Source organism: Myotis yumanensis, unplaced genomic scaffold, assembly GCF_028538775.1.
Source record: "Myotis yumanensis isolate MYYU_CA2020_CCGP unplaced genomic scaffold, mMyoYum1.0.hap1 SCAF_6, whole genome shotgun sequence".
NCBI lineage: Eukaryota > Metazoa > Chordata > Mammalia > Chiroptera > Vespertilionidae > Myotis > Myotis yumanensis.
The window spans coordinates 31218883-31242513 of record NW_027223757.1 but is presented as its reverse complement, the minus strand read 5'-3'; the positions used below and the strand labels follow the sequence as shown (position 1 = coordinate 31242513).

At 40.1% G+C, this 23631-nt stretch overlaps 1 protein-coding gene and 1 long non-coding RNA gene across 4 annotated transcripts in view; one reads left to right on the top strand and one right to left on the bottom strand.

Moving 5' to 3' along the window:
- LOC139013076 (uncharacterized) overlaps positions 1-6867 on the top strand; it is a 211219-nt gene extending 204352 nt beyond the window's left edge. Inside the window, exons 2-3 of the long non-coding RNA XR_011471926.1 lie at positions 5872-5994; positions 6608-6867. This is a non-coding gene — a long non-coding RNA (uncharacterized lncRNA). The remainder of the gene's footprint in view (positions 1-5871; positions 5995-6607) is intronic.
- A 14837-nt stretch (positions 6868-21704) lies between these two features.
- ADGB (androglobin) overlaps positions 21705-23631 on the bottom strand; it is a 124606-nt gene continuing 122679 nt past the window's right edge. For all 3 annotated transcript variants that reach the window (XM_070417857.1, XM_070417858.1, XM_070417859.1), the window contains one exon: positions 21705-22076. In XM_070417857.1, the coding sequence (XP_070273958.1) occupies positions 21888-22076 (189 nt within the window). In that variant the 3' untranslated portion in view covers positions 21705-21887. The remainder of the gene's footprint in view (positions 22077-23631) is intronic.

Sequence of the window (23631 nt, the reverse complement as noted above, 5' to 3'; positions counted from 1 at the left end):
AGGGACCAGGCCTGAAAGGGAGGGCAGTTGGGGGCAATCAGGCCTGCAGGAGAGGGCAGTTAGGGGTGACCAGGCCAGCAGAGGAGAGAAGTTTGGGGAGACCAGCCCTGTAGGGGAAGTCAGTTGGGAGGGACCAGGCCTGCAGGGGAGGGCAGTTGGGGGGGGACAAAGCCTGCAGGGGAGGGCAGTTGGGGGCAATTGGGCCAACAGGGGAGGGCAGTTGAGAGGGACAAGGCTGGCAGGGGAGGGCAGTTGGTGGCAACCAGGCCTGCAGGGGAGTACAGTTAGGGGCGACCAGGCTTGCAGGGGAGGGCAGTTAGGACTGACCAGGCCAGCAGGGGAGGGCAGTTAGGAGCAATGAGGCTGGCAGAGGAGCAGTTAGGTGTCGATAAGGCTGGCAGGGGAGTGGTTAGGGGGGTGATCAGGCTGGCAGGAAGAAGCAGTTAGGGGCAATCAGGCAGGCAGGCAGGCAAGTGATTGGGAGCCAGCAGTCCTGGATTGTGAGAGTGAATTCAGACATTCCTCAAGGGGTCCCAGATTGGAGAGGGTGCAGGCTAAGATGAGGGACACCCCTCCCCCCCCACCCCGTGCACAAATTTCGTGCACTGGGCCTCTAGTATTGTAATATTTTACAGTATTGTAAGAAATTACATGTTTATTTACCCTTTGACCCAGAAATTCCACTTCTCTGACATTAATGTGAACATAAACTGGTGAAAATAAAAACAAAACAAAACACAGAACACAAATTTACTATGTTACCCATTGTGCAGTGGTTACATGTAATTTAGTTTTTAACAAATAAAATTGTAAGGAAAAAGTAGATTAAAAGAGACTTAACTAATTGTAATTGTAGGCCCTTATTTGCATCCTGATGTTAAACAAGCAGAGAGAAAGAGAGGGATAAAAAGAGAGAGAGAGAGAGAGAGAGGGGTATGTTGGAAAAATCTGAGCACTGCCTGTATAGTTTAAGATATTTAGGAATTATTTTTAATGTGGAAGAGAATAAAATTGGTATTGTGGTAGTTACAAAGTCAGAGTCCTTATATGTTATGGATGATTTTGTAAGGCCTCTGGGATTTGCTTCAAAACATATCCAGGGAGGAGGGACACTGGGTGAGGATAAAGATGAAATAAGATTGATCACAAGTTGATAATTGCAGCTGGCTATTGACTACGGGGGCATTCATTATTCTATTACATCGACTCTTGCCTTGAAATTTCTCATAAGAAAAAGTAAGAGTTAAACCCTACCTCCCAATTTAAACTAAAATGATTTGCTAAAAAAAAAAAAAAAAGTATTTCCCCTTGAAATGTACAGATGCAAATCTTTAAAAAAAGAAACTTGCCAAGAAAAAAACCCAAGAGAAATTCTTAGGAAAAGGCTAATTGAGTTTAAGCACAGGTCACGCATTTGATTTGCAGCAGAATGAAGGAGCAAATTCAGGACTCTGGAAACTTACTCCAGCGCTCTTTCTATTCTATGTCTGACTTTCAGACAAAGGCTCTGATGTCAAAGGAGGCACCTTGTTTTCTGGGTTGCTAGAGGGGAACCAATTAACCAAAGTTAAACAAAGGAATATATTTTAACTAAAAATAACAAAAAACTTTCCCTACAATCGAGGCTATCCTCAGCACCATGGGATTTGTCTAGGTTTTAGACAGCCCAAGACCAGAGGGCCCCCCCGAGAGGCATGTTGGGAAAGGAGTTCCGGTATGAGCGTGGAGGCTGCCGGAGGTGACTGGAAGCTCCCCTCCTGCTGGATGATGCCATAAGTCTACACTGTGGTGGTCCTACCATGTGTTCACACATCTCAGAACTCTTGCAGGAGGGCTGGCAGGCACCATGGGCACCATTTGATTTTCAGATATAAACTGATATTGTTCTTCACAAACTGAAAACATAAAGACTGAAGTTATTAGCGCTAAGTAATTGCAGTTTTAGTAGTTTGGGCTTTAATTCATAGATTGAATTCCTAGAAAGTCTAAGGTGCTTAGACATAGATTCTAGAAGGTAAAGGGTGCCCAGGTCCTGGTCCACGTGCGCAGTGTCCAGGTGTGTTTGGCACCTGCAAGCCATGCCTCCCCCTCTTCCTGAGCCCTTGGCACACTGTCTTTGAACTCCGTTCCTGCACAGAAACCTGCTCCTGACAAAGTTCTGATACCCACCTTGTACAGCCAAGTGTGAGCTTAAACACATCACCATTCCCACCCTTTTTTCTTTAAACTTTATTTCTAATCAGGATAAAAAGATGTCTTCCTGCCCTGACTGGTTTGGCTCAGTGGATAGAGCATCAGCCTGCAGACTGAAAGGCCTCAGTCAAGGGCATGTACCTTGGTTTCGGGCACATCCCCAGTAGGAGGGTGTGCAGGAGGCAGCTGATCGATGTTTCTCTCATCGATGTTTCTAACTCTCTATTCCTCTACCTTCCTCTCTGTAAAAAATCAATAAAATATATTTTTTTAAAAAGATTTCTTCCTCTTAAAAAAAGAATTCCTAGTGTCAATAAATAAATGAGGTAAGCGTTGAGGGGGGTGTTCTGAAATGACACAGTATAACCAATCCAGGGGCTCTGCTGCCTCAGGCTGATGGTTACCCACCATCCAGAACCTCAGAATATAGTCTCTCTGTCTCCCTGTCTCTTTCCTCTCTGTCTTCTCTCTCTCTCTCTCTCTCTCTCTCTCTCTCTCTCTCCATGAATCTTAACTCCATTCTACATGGAATATTTCTATCTAATTCTAATAGCTCCCACATTTCAAGAGATGGATATAAACAGCAGTTGGATGTTACAAGAAAATTGAATTTCTCTGCAGTGAGAGAGATATAGGAAAGCCTTTTCCCAAACAAGCAGCAGACAAAATTGTAACAGTAAGTTGTGTTCGAAATAAAATGGTTCATAGATCAGAGGTGACGCTGCCTTTTTGAAAGCGTAAAATTGTTCCTTCTGTTGGGCAGAATGAGAATTTTTAAAAAGAACACAAATGATTTTTCTATTTATTATGCTATGATCTGCCTCAATTCACAATTCAGAAATATCTACCTCTATCTGTATCTGTAAATATAGCAATGAGATTCTCTGAAAGGCTACGTATTTAATATGTTTTCATGCTTGGTCCAGAGCAAGTCTGGTTCACCCCTGCAGATAAATCATCCCTGGGTGTAGAATTCTATATGGTTGGCTGTAAAGAGGCACCTGCTAGATTTCCAGCATGATGGATGAAAGTGCTCTGCATCCATTACTCAATTATTATGTCTCCTCTTTTATGCTTCAGGCCATATATCAACGTGCCCTTGACACTGTCTTCCCGCTCACTCTTCCATCTTTCTTAGTCATTTCAGCACTTGGCTCACAATTTTGCTTCTGAGGTCACCTCTGCCAACATCCTTGATGCCCCAGTCAAGTTTGTGACCATTCTGGTGCCTTACCAGTTAGCACATAACGGCTTTTCTTGAAGTTTTTGTAACTATGTTTTATCTCTCTGTACACTGTAACTGTAGGCAAGCTTATATTTCCCACACAGAGATGATCATGGTGGCTGCAAGTAACGGAGCTTTGCCAATATTTGCTACGACCCAATGTGTGGCGGGGACAGCTTGTATGTCGGATTCATCTTTTCCACCATTCCCATCACCTTAATCCTCCCTAGAGTCTGCATCTAACAAGGCTATCATAGTAGAAGAGGACTTTTCAACTGTAAGCAGGCTGAGAAGGAGATGTACTTTTATTTTAGGTAAATTCTTTTTTTAAAAAAAATCTTTATTGTTCAGATTACATTTGTTCCTCTCCCCCCCCCCCCATAACTCCCCTCCTCCCAGTTCCCGCCCCACCCTCTGCCCTCACTCCCCACCCACTGTCCTCATCCATAGGTGCACGATTTTTGTCCAGTCTCTTCCCGAATCTCCCACTCCCCTTTCCTCCCCAAGAATAGTCAGTCCATTCCCTTTCTATGTCCCTGATTCATTATAATCACCAGTTCATTCTGTACATCAGATTATTTATTCACTTGATTCTTAGATTCACTTGTTGATAGATGCATGTTTGTTGTTCATAATTTGTATCTTTACCTTTTTCTTCTTCCTCTTCTTAAAGGATACCTTTCAGCATTTCGTATAATACTGGTTTAGTGGTGATGAACTCCTTTAGCTTTTCCTTATTTGTGAAGCTCTTTATCTGACCTTCAATTCTGAATGATAGCTTTGCTGGATAAAGTAATCTTGGTTGTAGGTTCTTGCTATTCATCACTTTGAATATTTCTTGCCATTCCCTTCTGGCCTGCAAAGTTTCTGTTGAGAAATCAGCTGACAGTCGTATGGGTATTCTCTTGTAGGTAATTGAGTCTCTTTCTCTTGCTGCTTTTAAGATTCTCTCTTTGTCTTTTGCTCTTGGCATTTTAATTATGATGTGTCTTGGTGTGGTCCTCTTTGGATTCCTTTTGTTTGGGGTTCTCTGCGATTCTTGGACCTGTAAGTCCATTTCTTTCACCAGGTGGGGGAAGTTTTCTGTCATTATTTCTTCAAATAGGTTTTCAATATCTTGCTCACTCTCATCTTCTGGCACCCCTATAATTCTGATGTTGGTGCGTTTGAAACTGTCCCAGAGGCTCCTTACACTATCTTCGTATTTTTGGATTCTTTTTTCATTTTGCTTTTCTGGTTGGGTGTTTTTTGCTTCTTCATATTTCAAATCTTTGACTTGATTCTTGCGATCCTTTGTTCTGCTGTTGGGAGTCTGTGTAATATTCTTTATTTCAGTCAGTGTATGCTTAATTTCTAGTTGGTTCTTTATCACAACATCGAGGGTCTCATTAGATTTCTTGAGGCTCTCATCAAGTTTATCCGAAGTTTCTAGCACATTATTGAAAGCCCTCAAAAGTGCGTTTTTTAGCTCTATATCCTCCATTTCTGTCATGTTCTTTTGTCTCCGCATTTTTTATGCTTTCTTGGTGCACCCCCTTGTGGTCTTTGTGCGCAGTCTTGTTCTAGTTAAGCCTTGATTGTTGTAGTTAATACTAGAGGGATTTGACCACCAGGCCGACTGGCTGTGAGAATCAGCTGTGTCTGCAGTGGGGAAACTTCTGTCCTCTGTAGAGGTGCTAATCTAGCCTTTGCCTGAGGCGATCCGGCAAATGGCTCTGTGCAGGGCTTGGGCGTGTCGGGTCGCAGGGGATCAACAGGGCGGGCGGAGGGAGTGGTTATGGCTGCTCTCAGTCCTGTTCCCAGAGGCTCTGCTTCTCAGAACCCCAGAAACTGCTGCAAACCTTGGAGAGAAAGCTGCCCTCATGTTCCAACTGATGCCAGACAATCCCGCTTCTCCCGTTTGAGTCTGAGTCCCTAGAGACTCGCCCGGATCTGGAGCTCAGAGTCTGAGACTCCCTCCTGATTGAAAAAGACAACCGCGCCCTCAGCCACCAGCCGGCTCCACGCGCACCTCCGTACCTTTGTATTTTCCACACTGCGCCTCCTCTGAGCCTCGGTATGCTGTTCTCTTTCCTTCTAGTTGAAGAGTCTCTCCTCAGCCAGCCTTCCTGTGGTTCTGGGTGATGTCCGTTCCGTCTTTTAGTTGTATTTTTGAAGTAGTTGTTTGCGGCAGCAATCTCCAGTGTTTACCTATGCTGCCATCTTGGTTTCTCTTTAGGGAAATTCTTGATAAAACTGGCAGGCAGCTAATCTCAGTGCAGAATGTCTTCTCGCCCCTTTGTCTCTCTTCCACAGGGAAGATCACTCCAAGAAACTGGCTGTCCGTGCTAATCTCCAAGCTTTCAAGGCATCTGTCCAGGGTGGATCAAACATCTAGGAACGCACCCCAGGGGCAGAGGCAAGTGGAGGAGGCAGAGGCTGCTGTGTATTGACTTATTTATTTTGATCTGCAGGTGGTGACCAGAGGACTGTAGATGGACTGCAGGAAAGGGTTTGCAGGGTGAGGAACAGGGGTGCTCTCTGTGCAACAATGGGGCTCACGACCATAGAAGGAGCTGGACATGAGGTTAGAAGAGGTAAGAGAAGCTGTTTCCAAATTGTCATCATATTATGGACTTCAAATGTATTATCAGACGTTATTAAAGGTTCTCTAAGATTCCACAGAAGCGTTGTTTTTTTAGCCAGTTAACAGTTAAATCTTTATGTCCTAAAGCAAGTGGTGAGTATTAGGATTACACTGATGAATAGCACATCTCAAGGTCTCGGTGAAGTACAACTTTGGGTGGAGAAGGACTGGGAAAGGAAAGGGAGATATTTCCAGAAGAAGGTGCCAAAGCAGGGCCCTGGGCCAATCTATTGAGAGCCACTTGACTAAAACTAATGTCACGAGTGACCAATTTCTTAATTCATTGAGGAGTTTGTTTATAAGTTTTAGTCTCACCCTTCCTTCTGCTTCTCCTTGCCCCTGCCTCTGAACTTGCCCCTGACTCTAATAACACATCCTAGGCAAACTGTTGAGACAGGACAGTGGAAAGCACAGGGTGAGGATGAAACTGAAACTTTTAAAACATCTCTCCAATTTTGCAAATTGGGCACTTGGCAAATTATTTGTCAGTAAATTCGTGTTTCAGTAAAATGACCTGTTTCCCCAAAGCAGAGCTATCTCCTAACTGTCTCTCTCTTTTCCAGCACAGGCTCCTGTCTCATTCACACTCGATGAAAATAAGGAGGATGGCATCTGTGAAGACAGGCATACCCAATGATGCACATGTGCACACCACACGATGACATGTGCACAGCTGTAAGCACACACGGTCATGGAGTTCCAGTCACAGGTGAAGAAGTCTTCTCAAAGGTCACCTCTTGCCCCCATGCTACAATGTTGCCTTATATTAGGACATGTTGGGACAAAAATTCACCAGAATTCTCCTGTTTATTCTTTCTGACCATGGTGGGTCTTTTAGTTATTAAAGTTGAATAATCAAATTTAAGAATTATTTCCACCTGGATCCCCATGCACAGTTCCTCTCTAATTTTCTTGGCTGTGAATCTCTCCCAATAAATAGCTCCCAAGTCTCTATAAAAGCCTCAGTCTATTCAAAGGTCAAATGTCTTAAATGCCAGTGCTTCTCACTGCATATACCTTGTTTATTTGGCTGCTAAACAATCTTATCTTTTGTTGCTTACATCAGAATATAAACCTGTTAGAAAGGTCCTTAAAGGAAATTTGAAAGAAAATGACAGTGGAATACAAGTTACAACAACAAATATTACTTATTACCTATAAAACTGGCAAAGCATACAAAAAGGAATTATGCTGGCGTTGGCTCATAATTGATGGTCAAAATACAAATTGACACAATGCTTCTGGAAGGGCATTTGTAAACACACATTGAGTATCTTAAAACATCTGTTGATCTTGGCCCTGACTGGGTAGCTCAGTTGGTTAGAGCGTCATCCCAATATGCCAAAGTTGCAGGTTCCATCCCCAGTCAGGGCACATACAAGAATCAACCAATGAATGCATAAATAAGTGGAACAACAAATCAATGTTTCATTTTCTCTCTTTCCCTCTCTCTTGCCTTTCTTCTCTCTCTCTCTAAAATCAATCAATAAATTTAACAAAAATCTGTTGATCTTCAATTTCTCTTCTAGGATTTCTCCAAAGGAAATACAAATGTATAGAAAGATTATTATCCCAGTGATGTTTACCATTGTGAAAAATAGGAATAACTTTAATGTCTTTCATGATGTGATTAACTGAATATGTTTGATACATTTATATGACATATGATCAGAGATACTATGCAAGCTTTAAAAATTATCACAGTATATTACGTGAGGAAAACTATAGATTTTTAAAACAGTATGTATAATATTATAACACGTTGTAGCCTAGCATATATAACATTAGAAAAAAATGGCCATCAGTTCATTCACTAAATTAAATAACAATTATATATAGATTAAAGGATTATGGGTGAATTTTATCCTCTTTTTTTCCAGATCCATATTTTCCAAATTTTCTACAATTAACATGTCTTCACTGAAGTAAACTTGGTTTTGACCATTTTCTTATTTATAAAGAAAAATTCATGATTTTCCTTATGACATAAGAAAGAAAATGGATGGAAAAAGAAAAGAAAAAAAGCAGCACTTTACCCTACCAGGAAAAACTCCAAACTGCCTTTTCTCTCCCTTTTAACCAGTATCCTTCTTTAAAATATGGTATCAGAAAAGATCCACGCATTTGAGGGAAACTGATAAATAAAACAACACACACACACACACACACACACATACACACATACACACACACACACCATGAGATTCAACTAGTTTCAAAAGAAGGAAATCCGAGGATAGTTTCCAGTTCATTCTCTAAACCCAAGGTCTTTGATAAACCTAGTTCACTGGGGAGGGATTGATTTCCTCCCTGCCTCCTTTTTAAAAACAACCTGCGTTTAAGGCTGCGGCCAGGTGTGATGTGAGGCGCTGGTGGGACCCCTTGCTGCAGGATGGGGATAGGAAATGCAGAGCAGGAAAAGGTACACTATGCACGCCAAGAACCTCCTTCCGTGAAGGCATACAGGGGGGCCGCTCGGGAAAGGGCGCTAAAATAACCATTATTATTTAGTCTAAAAAAAATCAGGACAAGCCCTTTCGGAAAACAATCAGGAGCATGGCTAGTGTCACCGGGTTCACAGGCAGCTGACAGCTGTGCGCAGCAGCAAGTCAACCAGAAGAACGACTGAACCGTTTCCAAGGTTTCGCGGGAAGGATGCAGGTCTAATGGCCTGCCCTCCGCTGGGGAGATGGGCCGCTGGCGCCCCAGAGGTGCCTCTTCCCGACCCAGGGCTGCGTCAGCGCCGGGACTGGGCGGTCACCCGAGCATGCGCCCTGGGCGTTGCATAATCATCCCGGCCGCCTCTCCCCGCGCTGGTCGTAGGCTCCCCCTGCTGGACAAACAGAAGAATGCCGCTGTCGCTGACATCTGCTCCTTGCTCAAGGCCTTCTCCACTTAGTATTTTCTCACCGAGCCACCACCAGAAGGGAATTTTCTGCAGAGTAAGCGAAGCAAGGAACTTCCACTCCGCAGCACAGAACATCCTCTGGAGCATCAATCAGTAGACTTTCCGTGGGAGGAGGAGCCCATTCCCAGCAGTTTCCCCACCCGGCTCCAATTCTCCCTTTAAGCCTGCAGTGAAGGATGCAGAACCCTAGGCAGAGAGGCGGCCAACGTGAAGGGGCCGGGTCGGCAGCCTTCTCTTACCTTTAAGTCCTCAGCATAGCATCCTAGCAGCAGAAAGGCCCGCAGACCGCGGGGATGGCCCCCGCTTCTTTCGTTGCCCTTACCCCAGTCTTGACAAATTGCCAGTCACTTGTATAGAACTGCAGTGATCTCCCTTGAAGGGCAAGCTGTTGCCTTCACCCAGTCATAAGAATATAGAAGTGTTCAGTCTTGTCTCCAAATCACGTCTTTCTAAGTCTTATGACCCCTGGCCTTAGGTGGGCTCTAGCATCACAACTCTCACACCACTGTGCATTTTCACTAGGGAAGGTGGCCTCGTGATTGCTCCGCTGAGAAAAAGTCAACAACACTGTTACCTTCTCTTTGCTCATCTCGTAACAGATGTGACACGTCTCTCACCTGACCTGTGGCTCAAGCGTGGCCTGGCTGAGCGGAGACTCAGGGGTGGCCAGTGTTGTGCAGGCAAAGAAGGTGGGCCCCAGAGTAATTTCTCTGAGTCTTTTAGGGAACCCTTGCCATTTAGTTTTGGTCCAAGCTATTTTATGTACTTGTCTTCTCATGTTTTCCATCCTAGCTGCACTTCAGAATCACCCAGGGAGCTTTTAAAATTCAGTGATACTCAGGCTCTGCCCCAGAACACTTAAATCAGAACTTCTGGAGAGTGCAGCCAGGACATCTCTATTTTTTTTTTTAAGGTTCTCAGATCTCAGATGACTATAAGGATAAACCAAGAATTAGAACCACTATCCTAGTCTTTATCTCCCCAGTGTGTAGCACAAGACCTTATACAAAATAGGAATTAAGCAATGTTTGATGAATAAATGAGTGAATAAATGAATGAATGAGGTCTGGGAAGGCAAAAAATGGATGTATACTCCTTTATGAAAAATACGCTAAAATATTGTAATGAATGAATTAATGGATAAGTAATACAATAAAGGCAATCCCAAACCAAGGGGTGGAAAGCTGCAAGGATAGACTTAAGGAGATGGTAAGATGGCTGATGCTGATGAGAAAGGACCCCAAGCAGCCTGTATTATTGGGTAATATTCTCCCATTCCTTGAGGGTAGAACTGCAGGGTAAGAAGGAGAAGATAGCAAGCAGGACAGGCAGGGTGAGGAACAGGGAAGAATTTAAAGCCACCTGCTGAGGAAGAAAGCATGGCATGCTGCCTGTGTTTGAGGGAGGCAGTCTGGCAGGAGGCCTCGCCAGCACACAGAGGGTGCTCTGGGTGGTTGAAGCAGAAGACCGAGGTGCCAGGTGTTTAGAGGAGCAGGACACAAATCCATTAAAGAGTCTCAGGAACAAAAATACACTTTCTGGGAGTCTAGGCAAGTCCAATCTCTTTGCCAATAGAGAAGGTGAACTCTTTGAGTCCAGGAGTAGTAGCTTTCTCAGAGTCTTTCTAGAAAGTTCCTATTTCCCCACATGTGTGGGGCTGGATTGGCTACTCAAGTGAATGCAAACAATAGGAGAACAGAAAGAAAAATGAAGGACAAAACTAAAATTAAATGGGATTGTAAATGGTAAAAATCCCTGTAGTGAAGGGTGGTACCAGATGGAGTAAAGGAAGTAAAACACCTGTAACGTCTCAGCGGATTAACACCAGGCGTTTATTTCTTGCTCATACAAAATCCACTGCAGGTCAGAAGATGCTCTATGGCTATTGTCTTCCACATGTGACTCAGAGACCCAGGCTGCCTGGGTCTTATGGCTCTGACCATTAATACATGGCCTCCACTTGCTGCCAACAGGGAAGCAAAGGAGGTGAAATCACAAAGGGGCTGTTTTCTGCTCCAGCAAGGGAGTGGCACCTGCATTGCATCGATTCAAGTCCATTTGTCACAACTGCCTGAAGACAGTTGTGACAAATGGCCTACCATCGGGATGGATGCCTAGGCAGAAGAGGAGAACTAGGTAATGGTGGGCATGAACGAAATCTATCACACATACCATAATGAAAGTAAGTTTTAGATATAGCTAATATCAATTATATGTTGTAAGCATGGTGGAAAAAGTATTGGCCACTGTTTATAATAAACTCATAATGGATAAAACCTATTTAAGCAAGATAAAGAATTCAGCTACCTTTAAGAAAAAAATAACAAATTTAATTGCAAAATATGTTAAAATGTATATTAATAAACACCTTACAAAGTAAAATCTAAACAAATTGAAATGTTAAGTAACACAATATTAATATCCCTAATGTACAAATAAGCTCCTGTAAATGGGTAATGAGCTAACAAAAACAGAAAAATGGAGAAGAGGTATTTGTAGAATATTTAGAGAAGAGATACTTGAAGACCATGAATGAAACGGTAATCAAATTGATAATGATGCTTATACTGACTAGTAATTAGTTAAAAGTTTTACTTATCACAGCCACATAATTTGTTTAAATTGATAATTTTCAGTTCCAGTGAAGTGATAAGAAAATAGATATTTGTTTCACATAGTATTAAAGGGAATATAAGTGACACTAATACTCTGTAGAATAATCTGATGTGATATATTAAAATTCTACATATAACTGTCCTGTAACTCAGCAATTTCATATCAGGGGATCTACATAAAGTTAGTTTAAGAAGGCTCACTTAAACACTGTGGTTAATATCTCTTAACAGGAAACTGGTTAAACAATTCAGAGTTTATCCATTCTATGCGATTCTATATGCCACAATTGTAGATTTCACAAAATGACCATTTAATTACTAACTTTTGACCATAATGTCTTTTGAAAATTTATACCACTTTTTGGGTAACTATTTTTTTTAGTAACAATGCTTTCACCTAAAAACATACAAAATAAATATAATCAAAAAATAATATTTGACTTTATAACCTTAGGCAAGGACACGTTCCACATTTACTCAACACAATTTCTATGTGCAGAGAAGAGATGTGGGACAAATTTGAGTTGTTACATTTTTCTGAACCTGAGACATCTTCCTTTATGTGGACGCACAGACCAAGAGGGATAAAGCAGCAACTTCTAAGGCTCTTGGTCTTTCACGTACATGCACTCTTATTTCCAAGTGTTTCCACCCACTCTTGTGTTTAGTCTTCATCTTCAAGTAACCATGAGCCCCCATATGGCTCACAAATCGACAAAGTAAATGTTGTAGAAACAAGAGTGAGATCAACTTTAATCAAGAAGCAAAGGATGGGTGGGAGAAAAGAGGACTGAAGCAGGAGAGAAAAAAATTCTGAAACCTTTTAAGGTAGTTCACTCTACTAATATATGGTATTGAATGCCTGGCTGAAAATCCATTGCCTAATCTTTCTCAGTCTTCCTCCCAGTGACTCCCCTCTACCCCCCTCTTCCTCACCATTCACCATCTCTCCCTCCTTAGTGAGTCCACTGACCTTGATGACATTATCACATTTACTGCTCTTATAGAACAACTCATTTTGCTTTTCCTCACATTATTTCTCATTGCTTATACACACTTGGTTTTGTTGTCATTTAATCTATTTTTTTTCTCTGTGAAAATTGTTTTGGGTATAGTAGGTTGGGGTGAAGGGGGTCAATCTTTCCCACTAAAATTGATATAAATATTCCCTTTCAACTTAATGACTTTACACTTAGTCTCACAGTGTCAGTTATGAATTAAAGTTGTTAAGCAGGCCATGAACATATTGACAACATTTATGCATAGTGATGTGCAAGGTTATCTGTGATTGGTGAGTGAAAAAAAGCAAGTTTCTGAATATGATATGTTATAACGTCATTTTTGTAAAAATGATGTGGAATGACACTATTAATAGTGATGATGTCTGGGCTTATATAACATGCTAATTACTAGTTATAAAATCCTGAGACACAGAGCTAAGGATCACTTCCCAGTCCCTTAACTTGTTAACTATAAAACTTTGGGCAACATATGCCTCTACTCCTTTGCCTCACCTTCTTTTTTTAACCTGAATATCAAATATAATAATGATTTTACTTCACAGCATGGTTGTGATGATTAAGTGAAATAATTAGCTACCAGACACAGAATATAACCTACACATTGCAGCTATCGTTATAATTTTGTATACATCTTATTGTTAAATTAAAAAAAAATAATCCTCATCTGAGAATATGTTTTTACTGACTTTTGAGAAAGGGGAAGGAAGGGGAGAAAGAGAGAGGAGAGAGAAACATGGATCGGCTGCCTCCTGTACACACCCAGACCAGGGATTGAACCTGTAAACTAGTTATATGACCTGACTAGGAATTGAAGTAGCAATCTGTTGGTGCACAGGGCAACACTCCAGTCAACTGAGCCACAGAGGCCAGAGTGCAATTTTATTTTTAAATGAATATGTATTCACTTTGCAAAAAAAAATTAAAATAAATGTATCATGTGTGCTGAACTTTTGAAATAGGTTTTCCTATACCACACAGCTGCTCTTTTCCTTAAAAATTGGAATAAATGTGTAGATTTGAATAAATTTGAGTAAATGTTCATATGAACTAACCATGGATCCCTGGGCCTGGTGCTGGCTTTATTTCACACTCCTGATGGCGATAATTCTCTAGTTTTGGACTCCTAGGGAAAGTAGGTCTTTTCATTTTGAGCACTGTACTTTTAAAAGATAAATGGACTATATATATTTTTTCATATAAGGTGTAAAATACCAACCATTTATTAATTCTTGCTTCTGTCTCTGCTTTTGTTTTTATTTTTTGGGTATAGAAAAAGTCTTGATAATGAGAACATTTATTATGGAAACCCTGAGTTCATGTGTTGGGAGCCATTATAAATCACACATGCATCTCCAGTTTACAGCATAATAGGTTTCTGGCCCCTCCAAGCCAACTCCCGGTTTGGCCTGGAGTTAAAAGACAACCTTGCAGTTTGGTCTGGAGTTGAAGGACAACCTTGCAGTTTGGTCTGGAGTTAAAAGATAGCCTACCCTCACCCTAAGCACAAACCTGCTACATCTCCGCTGATAGGCTCACAGCTGCGACATTCCAGAGCCCTCCTACATCCTTAATGATAGGCTAATCCCATGGACCCTCCTTGCCCAACCCCCCTCCTCTAGAACTACATAAATTCTACCCGCTGTAAAAATAAAACTGAGGCTTGATCAGAACTTTGTCTTGCCTCCATTTCTTCGCATCTCCTATCCTCTCATTCCTTTGCAGGATTTGGTATGGAGTACCCACGATGCGTGCCCTGCATGTCGGGGCATTCATGGTTTCAACTTACCTGCTGTTTGGGGAGACTGATATCTGGAGTTGGGTAAGGAAATTGGGGAGCTTCCAGAATGTGATGGTCCAACCTTGTCCACTGCCACACCAGAGCCAGAGGGACCTTATAGATAAATCAATGTGGATTCGGGGAAAACAATGTAACACTAAACTAGACTTAGATTATCGACCCAGTGATGACATTCTTTGGTAGAGTGTGGTCTATATATGAGATACTCAAAGAGCATGGAGCAAACAGGCCTTTTCCTTGAAATACAAACAAATGCACATCTCCTCATGATTATGAGGAGGAGGAAGGATGGGAGATGAAAATTAAAAGGGAAGAATATGGGGGAAATGTAAGAACACTGAATCACTGAAGATGTATAAAGTCATAGCTTTTATTCCATGCTTTGGTCATGAAAACACTTCCATAATGGACTTTAATTTTGTTGGGAATGGAAGTCTATCAATTTGCCACATCAAACTTTCTTCCCCATGGCCTTCCTTGATTTTTGGTTCTTACAGATTAGAAGTTATTCTGGGTGCTCCATTACTCAGTCTTGTATCTGAGGCTTGGGAATCATTTCACACTTCAACAGATCTTTAAATGTAGCATCAAGTAATCTCATAATTGACTTGTCTCCACTCTGTTGTAACACACACAATTCCAGCCAAAATAAAGTAGGACAGATGGGAAAAGCCACTTGGAAAGTAATGCAAATGAAGTAGCTCTGCTTTCTCTTTGAAAGCTAGGATTCATGTACTGATTTCAATAACAGGGTAAGTTTCAAGTCCTTGAGGCTTCAGGGATAGAGGTATGTGGGTTGAAAATCCAAAAAGAATTCATTCTTCTTTTGAGACTTTAAGGAAATCTCCCCATTTCAGATGGTTCTTTATCATGGTCATCATGTATCGTCACTATCATCCCAGGAACTGAGCTCTTGCCAGGACACAGAATTACTCACTGCTTGTGACAGCAGAAGACACTACCAGTGTCCACCTGGTCCTTGTCAGTCCCGTTCATACATAGGAAGAAAGCAAGAAAAACATTGCTTTCTAAAACCCCCAAACCCCAACCTCTTCAAGCACATAGTTTGCCTTCTGTTATACTATAATGTCATCTCCAGGATGTTGACATTACCATTCTCATTTTGTTCAAATATTAGTTGGGCATATTTGTGCAGACTTCTTTCTAGGTTCACTACTCTGTTCTCTTGATCTACTGTCTATCATGCTGCCAATACCACATTATTTTGAGTAGGATATAGAAAGTTAGCCTTAGTATTGGATAAAGTCATTCTTCCTTTGTCAATAGCTATTCTAGTGCTTATGTTCTAGAGCAGTGGTTCTCAACCTGTGGGTCGCGACCCCTTTGGCAGTGGAACGACCCTTTCACAGGGGTCACCTAAGACCATCCTGCATATCAGATATTTACATTGCGATTCATAACAGTAGCAACATTACAGTTATGAAGTAGCAATGAAAATAATTTTATGGTTGGGTCACAACATGAGGAACTGTATTTAAAGGGCGAGAAGGTTGAGAACCACTGTTCTAGAGAATTTGGGCCCAAGGGGACAAAGATGATTCTTCGACCAGGTCCCTCCTTCTAGCTCCACTGACCTGTCTCCGAATATCATTGATAAAGGAAAGCAGACCCAGCAGGGAAGGATAATGCTTCCTCCAGCTGCTCATTCATTTGTGGTGGGACACCCAACTGACCATCCTTACAAGAACTACAGGTGTCAGCTCACCTGATGTTCTCAGGACTCCCATTCTGACTGAGAGAATAATAACCGTCCTTGACTGCCTTCTTTTGCTAGTTTGGTGATCAGAAGACAATGGGTCTGGGTGGACCACCTTTGCTGTGCTGGGGGAAGAACATTGCCCCACTGCTGCTGTGCTTTTTCTCCAGTTCTGGGGCCCAAAACTAGTTCACCTTCTTACCGTTTTCAAGAGTTCTCTGATTATCTGAGGCATCCAGAGTTTATAGTTGCACTTAATGGGGAGGAGCAACGACAAGACTAGAAGTAAGGCTCTATCAAAGAGATATTAAACAAAACAAAACAAACAGATAAGCAACTGCTTATTTACACAAAAAGATATTGATATAACAAGAGCAGCCCATGACCCCTTATGCAGAATGGAACAGAAATTTCAGAGGCTAGAAAATATTTGCCACAACCCCAGTTAACCAATGCTCTTGTGCTTTATTAAAATGCTTAAACTTTTTTTTTAATTTTTCCTTTGACAAAAATAGAGTCTAAGCTAAATTCCAATTTGACTAAGTATACTGACCTTCCAAATTCCCTTGTAAATCACATGCAGTTCTTTTCACGTTCTGTCTTTAACTAGTTAGTGGTGATGCACACTGAGATGGATGTTGAGTTTTACTGAGAACTGCCTGGAGATGAAACTCCTTTCCCTTAATTATCCCACCAGACTTATATAACACCAACGTCTGCAACGTTGTGTACTTGAATCGGCACTCGGTGTTTCTCCCTACTTGAACCCTCCTTATTTTCTCTGCCATTGTGTTTGTATCTATCTAATACTTCTATGAAAATAGAGATCTGCTTGCTAAATAAAAAAATCATGTTAACATTTCCAAGTGCAACATTTGGGCGAGTGTACTAACTCCTGCCAACGTATCTGTACACACGTCAGTACTTGACCCTCTGCATGACAGTTCTACTGCAGAAGCAGGCTCCACTTTTACTTCTCAATTGAACACCTTCCAGCTGAATCTCTTTGCTCTTATTTCCTTAATAACTTCAGTCCCAGAGCTCTGACACCACACAGTATTTTCTATTTAAATGCCATTCTACCCGCCCCCCCCCCCCCGCCCCCCAAAAAAGACAGAATCTTAAAAACATGGGATTGGAAAGGGTTCAAAACTCATAAGATGTCCAACTCAGTCTTTTTAAGGAGGACAGATTTAAAACAAACAATTTACAATACATTTTAAAACCTTCTTCGGAATAATTTTCATGTTATATTTGCAGATTTATCCTAATTTTAGCAGCTTTATTTGCAAATAAGTTTCTCTAAGTTTATTAGCTATTAGCCTTTCTCCAAAGAAAAAATAATTTATACTAGGACAAAGTATTTTACCATTTTACTTCCCCTTGTGCAAATTGAAAACTGAAAATAAAATAAATTTCTAGAGTAGTATTTGATAAAATTTTATGAGTTACAGACTCCTTCAATCATTTGATTAAAGTTATAGATTTCATATATATATATATATAGGCAATTTTCTTAGAGAAGTTCTAAGGTGTCTCCTAAATTCCAAAGTTCCTCAAATAGGAACTAATTCAAGAAGTAGAATCCAAAATGAGGTTTGAGTGTATCAATTATGATTCTTTGGTTCTATTTAACAGAAACAAACTCTAGCTAACTAAGGAAAAGGGAGGAGTCACTGGTGATATATTTGAGTAACTCATAGATTTGAAGAAAAGTCTTACTAGGCAGAACAACAAGTGAGGAAGATGCTAAGGGAATGAAGAGTCTCTTTTGAGATGCTCATATTGACTCAGCTTCAGCTTTTTTGTTGCCGCTACCAAAAGACAATAGAGGGTATTCAGGGCAGGCAGAGCCAGCAATGTCCATTACAGTATCCACGGACTTCTGGGGAGGTAAGAATGGAAATTATTGCTATCCCCTATTTTAACTGCCTTTGATATTTACATTATGGTGACAATCATTCTCTTACTTATTGAGTCTACACACAACATACCTATATGAATTTTGAGGAATCAGGATACAAGCACTAATCAGCTTCCAAAAAAGATACACTTTCAAACAACCACTCAGATGTGGCCAAAACATATAACAGACAAAAAGAAATCCTTAGAAAACAGAACCAGGGGTCATGGAGATCAACTGAACAGAGAGGCCCTATAGTACAAGCGCAGACCTGACTAAGGATCTTCTCTACTCTTGGTAGGGCCTTCATAATGTCTCCCTTGAGGAATTTCAGAATTGCTATGAAGCAGTGTCTCCTTTCTGAATGAGAGTGTTTACTGATTATTCTCTGATCTACAACTGTTTATTGGATTTGTGTGGGGAAAAAACAAAGCGATCTTCTGGCCAAAGACATCAGTAAAAAATATACACTGCCATAAGTTTGCAACATTCTCACTTTAATTGCATGAATATGAACTCCTTGTTTGCTTTAAGAGAGTGTACAAATTAAGATCCTATTTGAAAAATGAAGCTGTCTCGACTAGACTATGACACATGTCTTCTGTGAACATTGCAAAATACCTGCCATCTGGTATTATCACAGTCTCTCAAGGGTGTGAATCTTTTTTTTTAAGCTCTGTAAACTTTATTTTTCAATATTTTCACTTGAGGCCAATCTGATGTATTTTTGAAAATCAGCATAATCTTCACCCTGGCCAGTTTGGCTCAGTGGATAGAGCATTGGTCTGCAGACCAAAGGGTCCTGGGTTTGATTCTGGTCAGGGACATGTACTTTGGTTGCAGGCTCCTCCCCGGCTGGGGCCCTGGTCAGGGCTCATGCAGGAAGCAACCAATCAATGTGTTTCTCTCACATCCATGTTTCTTTCTGTCTTTCTCTCTCTCTTCTACTCTTCCTAAAAATCAATGAAAAATATCCTTTGGTGAGGATTACCGAAAAAAAAAAAAAAAGAAAGAAAGAAAGAAAGGAGAGAGAGAGAGAGAGAGAGAAAGAAAATTAGCATAAGCTTTTATGTAGACCCATTTTAGCACCAGCCTAATAGCCCAAGTAATACAAATAGTGTATTTTATTCAACTATAATCTACTGAGAGCCTACTCTTTGAGGTTTCATGCTATAATCAGTGGGAAATTAAAATGCACAATATATGACAATTATGATATAGTTCTTGCACTTAAGGAGACTATAACCCATTATATAACAGATAAATAAAATCTTTATACAAAGTATTATAACTGGTCTTAATGTGATAAACTAGTTAAACAGTCATGGCACAACTAAAGAAATAAAGCTTAGCCAAATTTGAAGCATCCAGGGTATTGAGGCTAAGGGTTACTGAAATCTGCAAAAGACATATGAGCAGCCTCATGATGAATTTTAACTTCCTTTCAATAACTTTTTTATCATATCTGAAAACCACAAATAAAACTTTGGATTTCCCCTGCTTTCTTTCTGTCTTTATCAAGCCAAAGATGACTTAAATGTTGATAAATGGAAAAAAACAACAACTATAAGGAGTCTATGCGAATTATAATTGGAAAGCAGCTTTTGAATTCAACTTAACTATTCTAAACACTGTTTTCATGGAATCTTATTTTAATAGTTCAATGACTTCAGATGATTTGCTAAGGAAATGATGTTTCTTAGAAAAATATTGGTATTATTTGCCAAAGGTTGTTTTCTAGGTATCGTATTGTAAAATATGTAGACTTTGGGCATATGCTACTCCAGAAGCAACTGAGTTAAAACTGGGCTACGTTCCAGGTGAAATACATGAAAACATTAAAGTTCCTTGAGGAAAAAATACATACGAACAATTTTATATCACACCATTATTTTAACATTTTTTTAAATTGATTTCAGAGAGAGGGAGGGAGAGGGAGAGAGAAATGGAAACATCAATGAGAAACATTGATTGGCCGCCTCCTGCACGCCCCCTACTAGGGATTGATCCTGGCCATGTACCCTGACCAGGCATCAAACTGGCGACCTCCTGCCCTGCGTCAACTCTCAACCAACTGGGCTGTACCGGCAGGGCTGAATCATACTATTTTTAAACAATGGAATGGTTTATGGACAGATTATTATATCTAATATGATTTTGACCATTTGCACAAGTTTAAACTAATCTTCCAGTGAAAAAGGTATGTAAATTTTCTTTTCAAACCTGTAAAATATTATAGAGATGTTAACCAATTTTGCCCAATTTCACTAACAAGCTATAATCATGATTTATATTATTTAGTAATTTAAATATTAACTAATCAGTCTTTGCTATGTAACATATTAATTTTGGAATCTTTTGCACAAAGGCAAATATCACTTTTACTAGGTTTCTTTGTATCTGTCTAAATATATCAACCACTAACAGTAGAATGAAAGAGACATCCATATGCTATCTGAATTGTTAATTCTGAAATAAAAAAAATTGATAAACATTGAAAATAAGAAGTGCCATTATATTATATACCAGATGGAAAAGGGTTTTACTGATTAGATAAGTGAAATTTTAAAATAACAAAATGTATTAAAGGTGGCTTCCTGTGTGGTGATATTGCTATCTGTGCCCACACCAAAAACAAGGATGTTTAACCTAAAGTTCTAAGTACATGTATATGCAAAGCCTTCAAAACATAATAAAACTATTCCATGAAGTCACACCTGTGGTTGGAAACTACCTAAATTGAGATGAATAAAATCTGTTTTATAATTTACTAGGCAAAAGATGTTATAACAACAGCTAGAAACAAAGTTCCTTCATAATATTAATTTCAGAAATGTTCTGTAAAGGTCATTGGAAACTTTCATTAATCTGCTATCAATAATCCCATCTGGGATATGACCCAAGCTGAAGGGTGAGAGAGGGGGGTGCTGGTGGGACACACAGTTTCTTTTCAGAGGCAAATTCCAGAACTACACGGCTCTTTTTATCACTTCTCCCTCTATTTCCTAGAGACAATGGATGCAAAGGTTTCCTTTGAATGAGAGAGAGAGACACTAGGAAAATTTCAGTTAACATATAACACTATGCAATGTTTTAATGTGTTTAAATAGTCTATATATAACAAGGGGGCTTGAGACTAGAAGTCATTGTTTCTTTTTTTTTGTTTGCTTATTATTATTTTTTTTGAAAACTTGATTTCTAGAAGTCAGTTAAACGTTATTGAAGTTGTCAGAAAATTTCTGATTCATTTAACTGAAGACTTTTCTTAGTTACATTTCAAAAAGCATAGTGGACCCTCTGATTTTGCAAGAGGGACAGCCACAATCCTTTCTCCAGGGGAGGAGTTGATTTCCCTTATAATGATGTTTCATTACCACCACACTTGCACCCGGGGGATTATTACTATTGACGCAGAAACAGGCCTGAGACTGCAGAGGAGGAAAACCGTTTCCTTTGCCCTTACAAGAGCCCTGAGAAAAAAGGGGTTGACCTTGAAGTATCTAGGTAGTGGAGAGTGGATGCAAAGAAGTAGATGATAGGAGACTAAGGAGAAAGAAACCGAATGGTAGACCATTTACTATCCATCACAGATACACCCTGTTAACTCAGTCAACACAATGGAGGGTATTTTAGGCCTGTGTATTCTAAGCAGTTATTTATTAACTGAGATCAACAGACATTACAATGTTTAGCTTCTCAGCAATCTTTGCTACTCTTTTACGTGGGGATGATCTCAGTGGGGACAGTGAAACCTCGGTGGGGACAGTGAAACCTCTGGGTCCATCTATGTTGTTACAAATGGCAAGATTTTATTTTTTTATGGATAATGAAAAGTAGGTTTTCCTTTTTCAGAAGAAAGGTAGTATTGGGTATCTCCTGGTTACTTTTTCTTTCCTTTCTTTTTCTTGTCTTTATCATGGAGTGAGGCGGTCTTCTTTGCTGTCTCTGCCCGCAATGCTGCTTCCTCTGCAGCCAGAGCCTCCAACCTCAGGCGCTCAGCCTCCAGCATCTTGTTTCTATACTCTTCCCGAATATTGAAGATCTTTTGACGGGCATCATCTAAGGAGTCCTATTTCAAAAGAAAAACTCAGTCATAAGCCTGCTAAAAGGCTTATGGTCCCAGAAAACAAACAAACAAATAAACAAAGCACAACAGTGCAAGACCTTGATCCTTTCTTTATGCCAGTAGATACATGGGAGAAATGACTGAAGAAAGATGAAAATTTAGTAATGGTCTCAAATGTTTATCAATACATACAACATGAGATAGTAAAAAGGGTACATGAGATTTTAACAGAATAGTAAATAAAAGCATCAATTGGAGGAAAATAAAAAGTTAATTAAATAGGCAGAAATTTTGACAAAGCAGCTATCTGCTTTAAATGAGTTCAAATATAATCTATATCAAATGTACCATTCTTGTGTGTCTCTCACAGTAACTGTGCTCAATAAAGTACTAGTTCCCCACACATAGTCTAGTCCTGACAAAGTATATCTGAGTTATACTTACAAATAATATCAACTAATCCATTGGTTATCTTTGTTAGTGTAAGTTTGGCTTTCATTCTTACCACTTCAAAAAAACTGTACAGTATTCCTCAAAGGCACCAATGACCTATATATAGCTAAATCCAAGATAATTTCTTGATCCTATTCTTACTTAACCATACTCTCTTCTCCTGAATCAACGGACCTCACTTCGTTTCTTTGACATCACACCCTCTTAACATTCCTTTCACTTCACTATCAGTTCCTTACCAGTCACCTCTGCTTATTTCTCTTTTTCTACTTCATCTTTTAATGTGGAAGTGGTCACATCTCAGATCTTAGTCCTCATCCCCTGGCAATCTCATTCATCTAACCCTATGGCATTAAATTTCATGTATACACTGATGGGTCCTTTTTTTTTTTTTGTAATCGTTAGCCCATATCTCCCTCCCAAATTCCATAATCACACATCTAACTTCAATACAATTTTCACATGACTGTCCAATAGATAAACTAAAATATCTGCTTTGATATAATAGATATATATATAAAATGCCCCAAATTGAAGTCCTTATCTTTTCTCCCAAACCATCAGATCTTATAGCAACTCAATCCTTTCAGTTGTTTAGGCAAAATATTTAAGAGCATTTCTTGACTCCTCTCTTTCTCTTGTAATGCACCAACATTCCAACAGAAAATCCTATTGATTCTATCTTGAAAATACATCTATAATTCAACTGCTTCTCACCACTATCTCCACCCTACCACCTTGGTGTGAACCATGGTTACCTCTCACGTGCTCAATGAAATGAGCAGATCTTTCTTTTTTTGCATGTGCCCCCTTCTCTACTTGTTTTCCACACAATATTCAGAGCAACCCCTTTAAAACTGAAGTCAGATCATGTTACTCCTCTGCTCTTTGGAATCCTGTCATGGTTCCATATTTCCCTCAGAATAAAAGCTAAAGTTTTATTTTAATTTAATTTTTTAAATAAATCTTTATTGTTCAAATTATTACAGTTATTCCCCCTTCCCCCCATAGCTACCCTCCACCCAGTTCCCACCCCACCCTCTGCCCTTACCCCCACTGTCCTCATCCATAGGTGTATGCTTTTTGTTGCCGGGTCAAAGGTCAT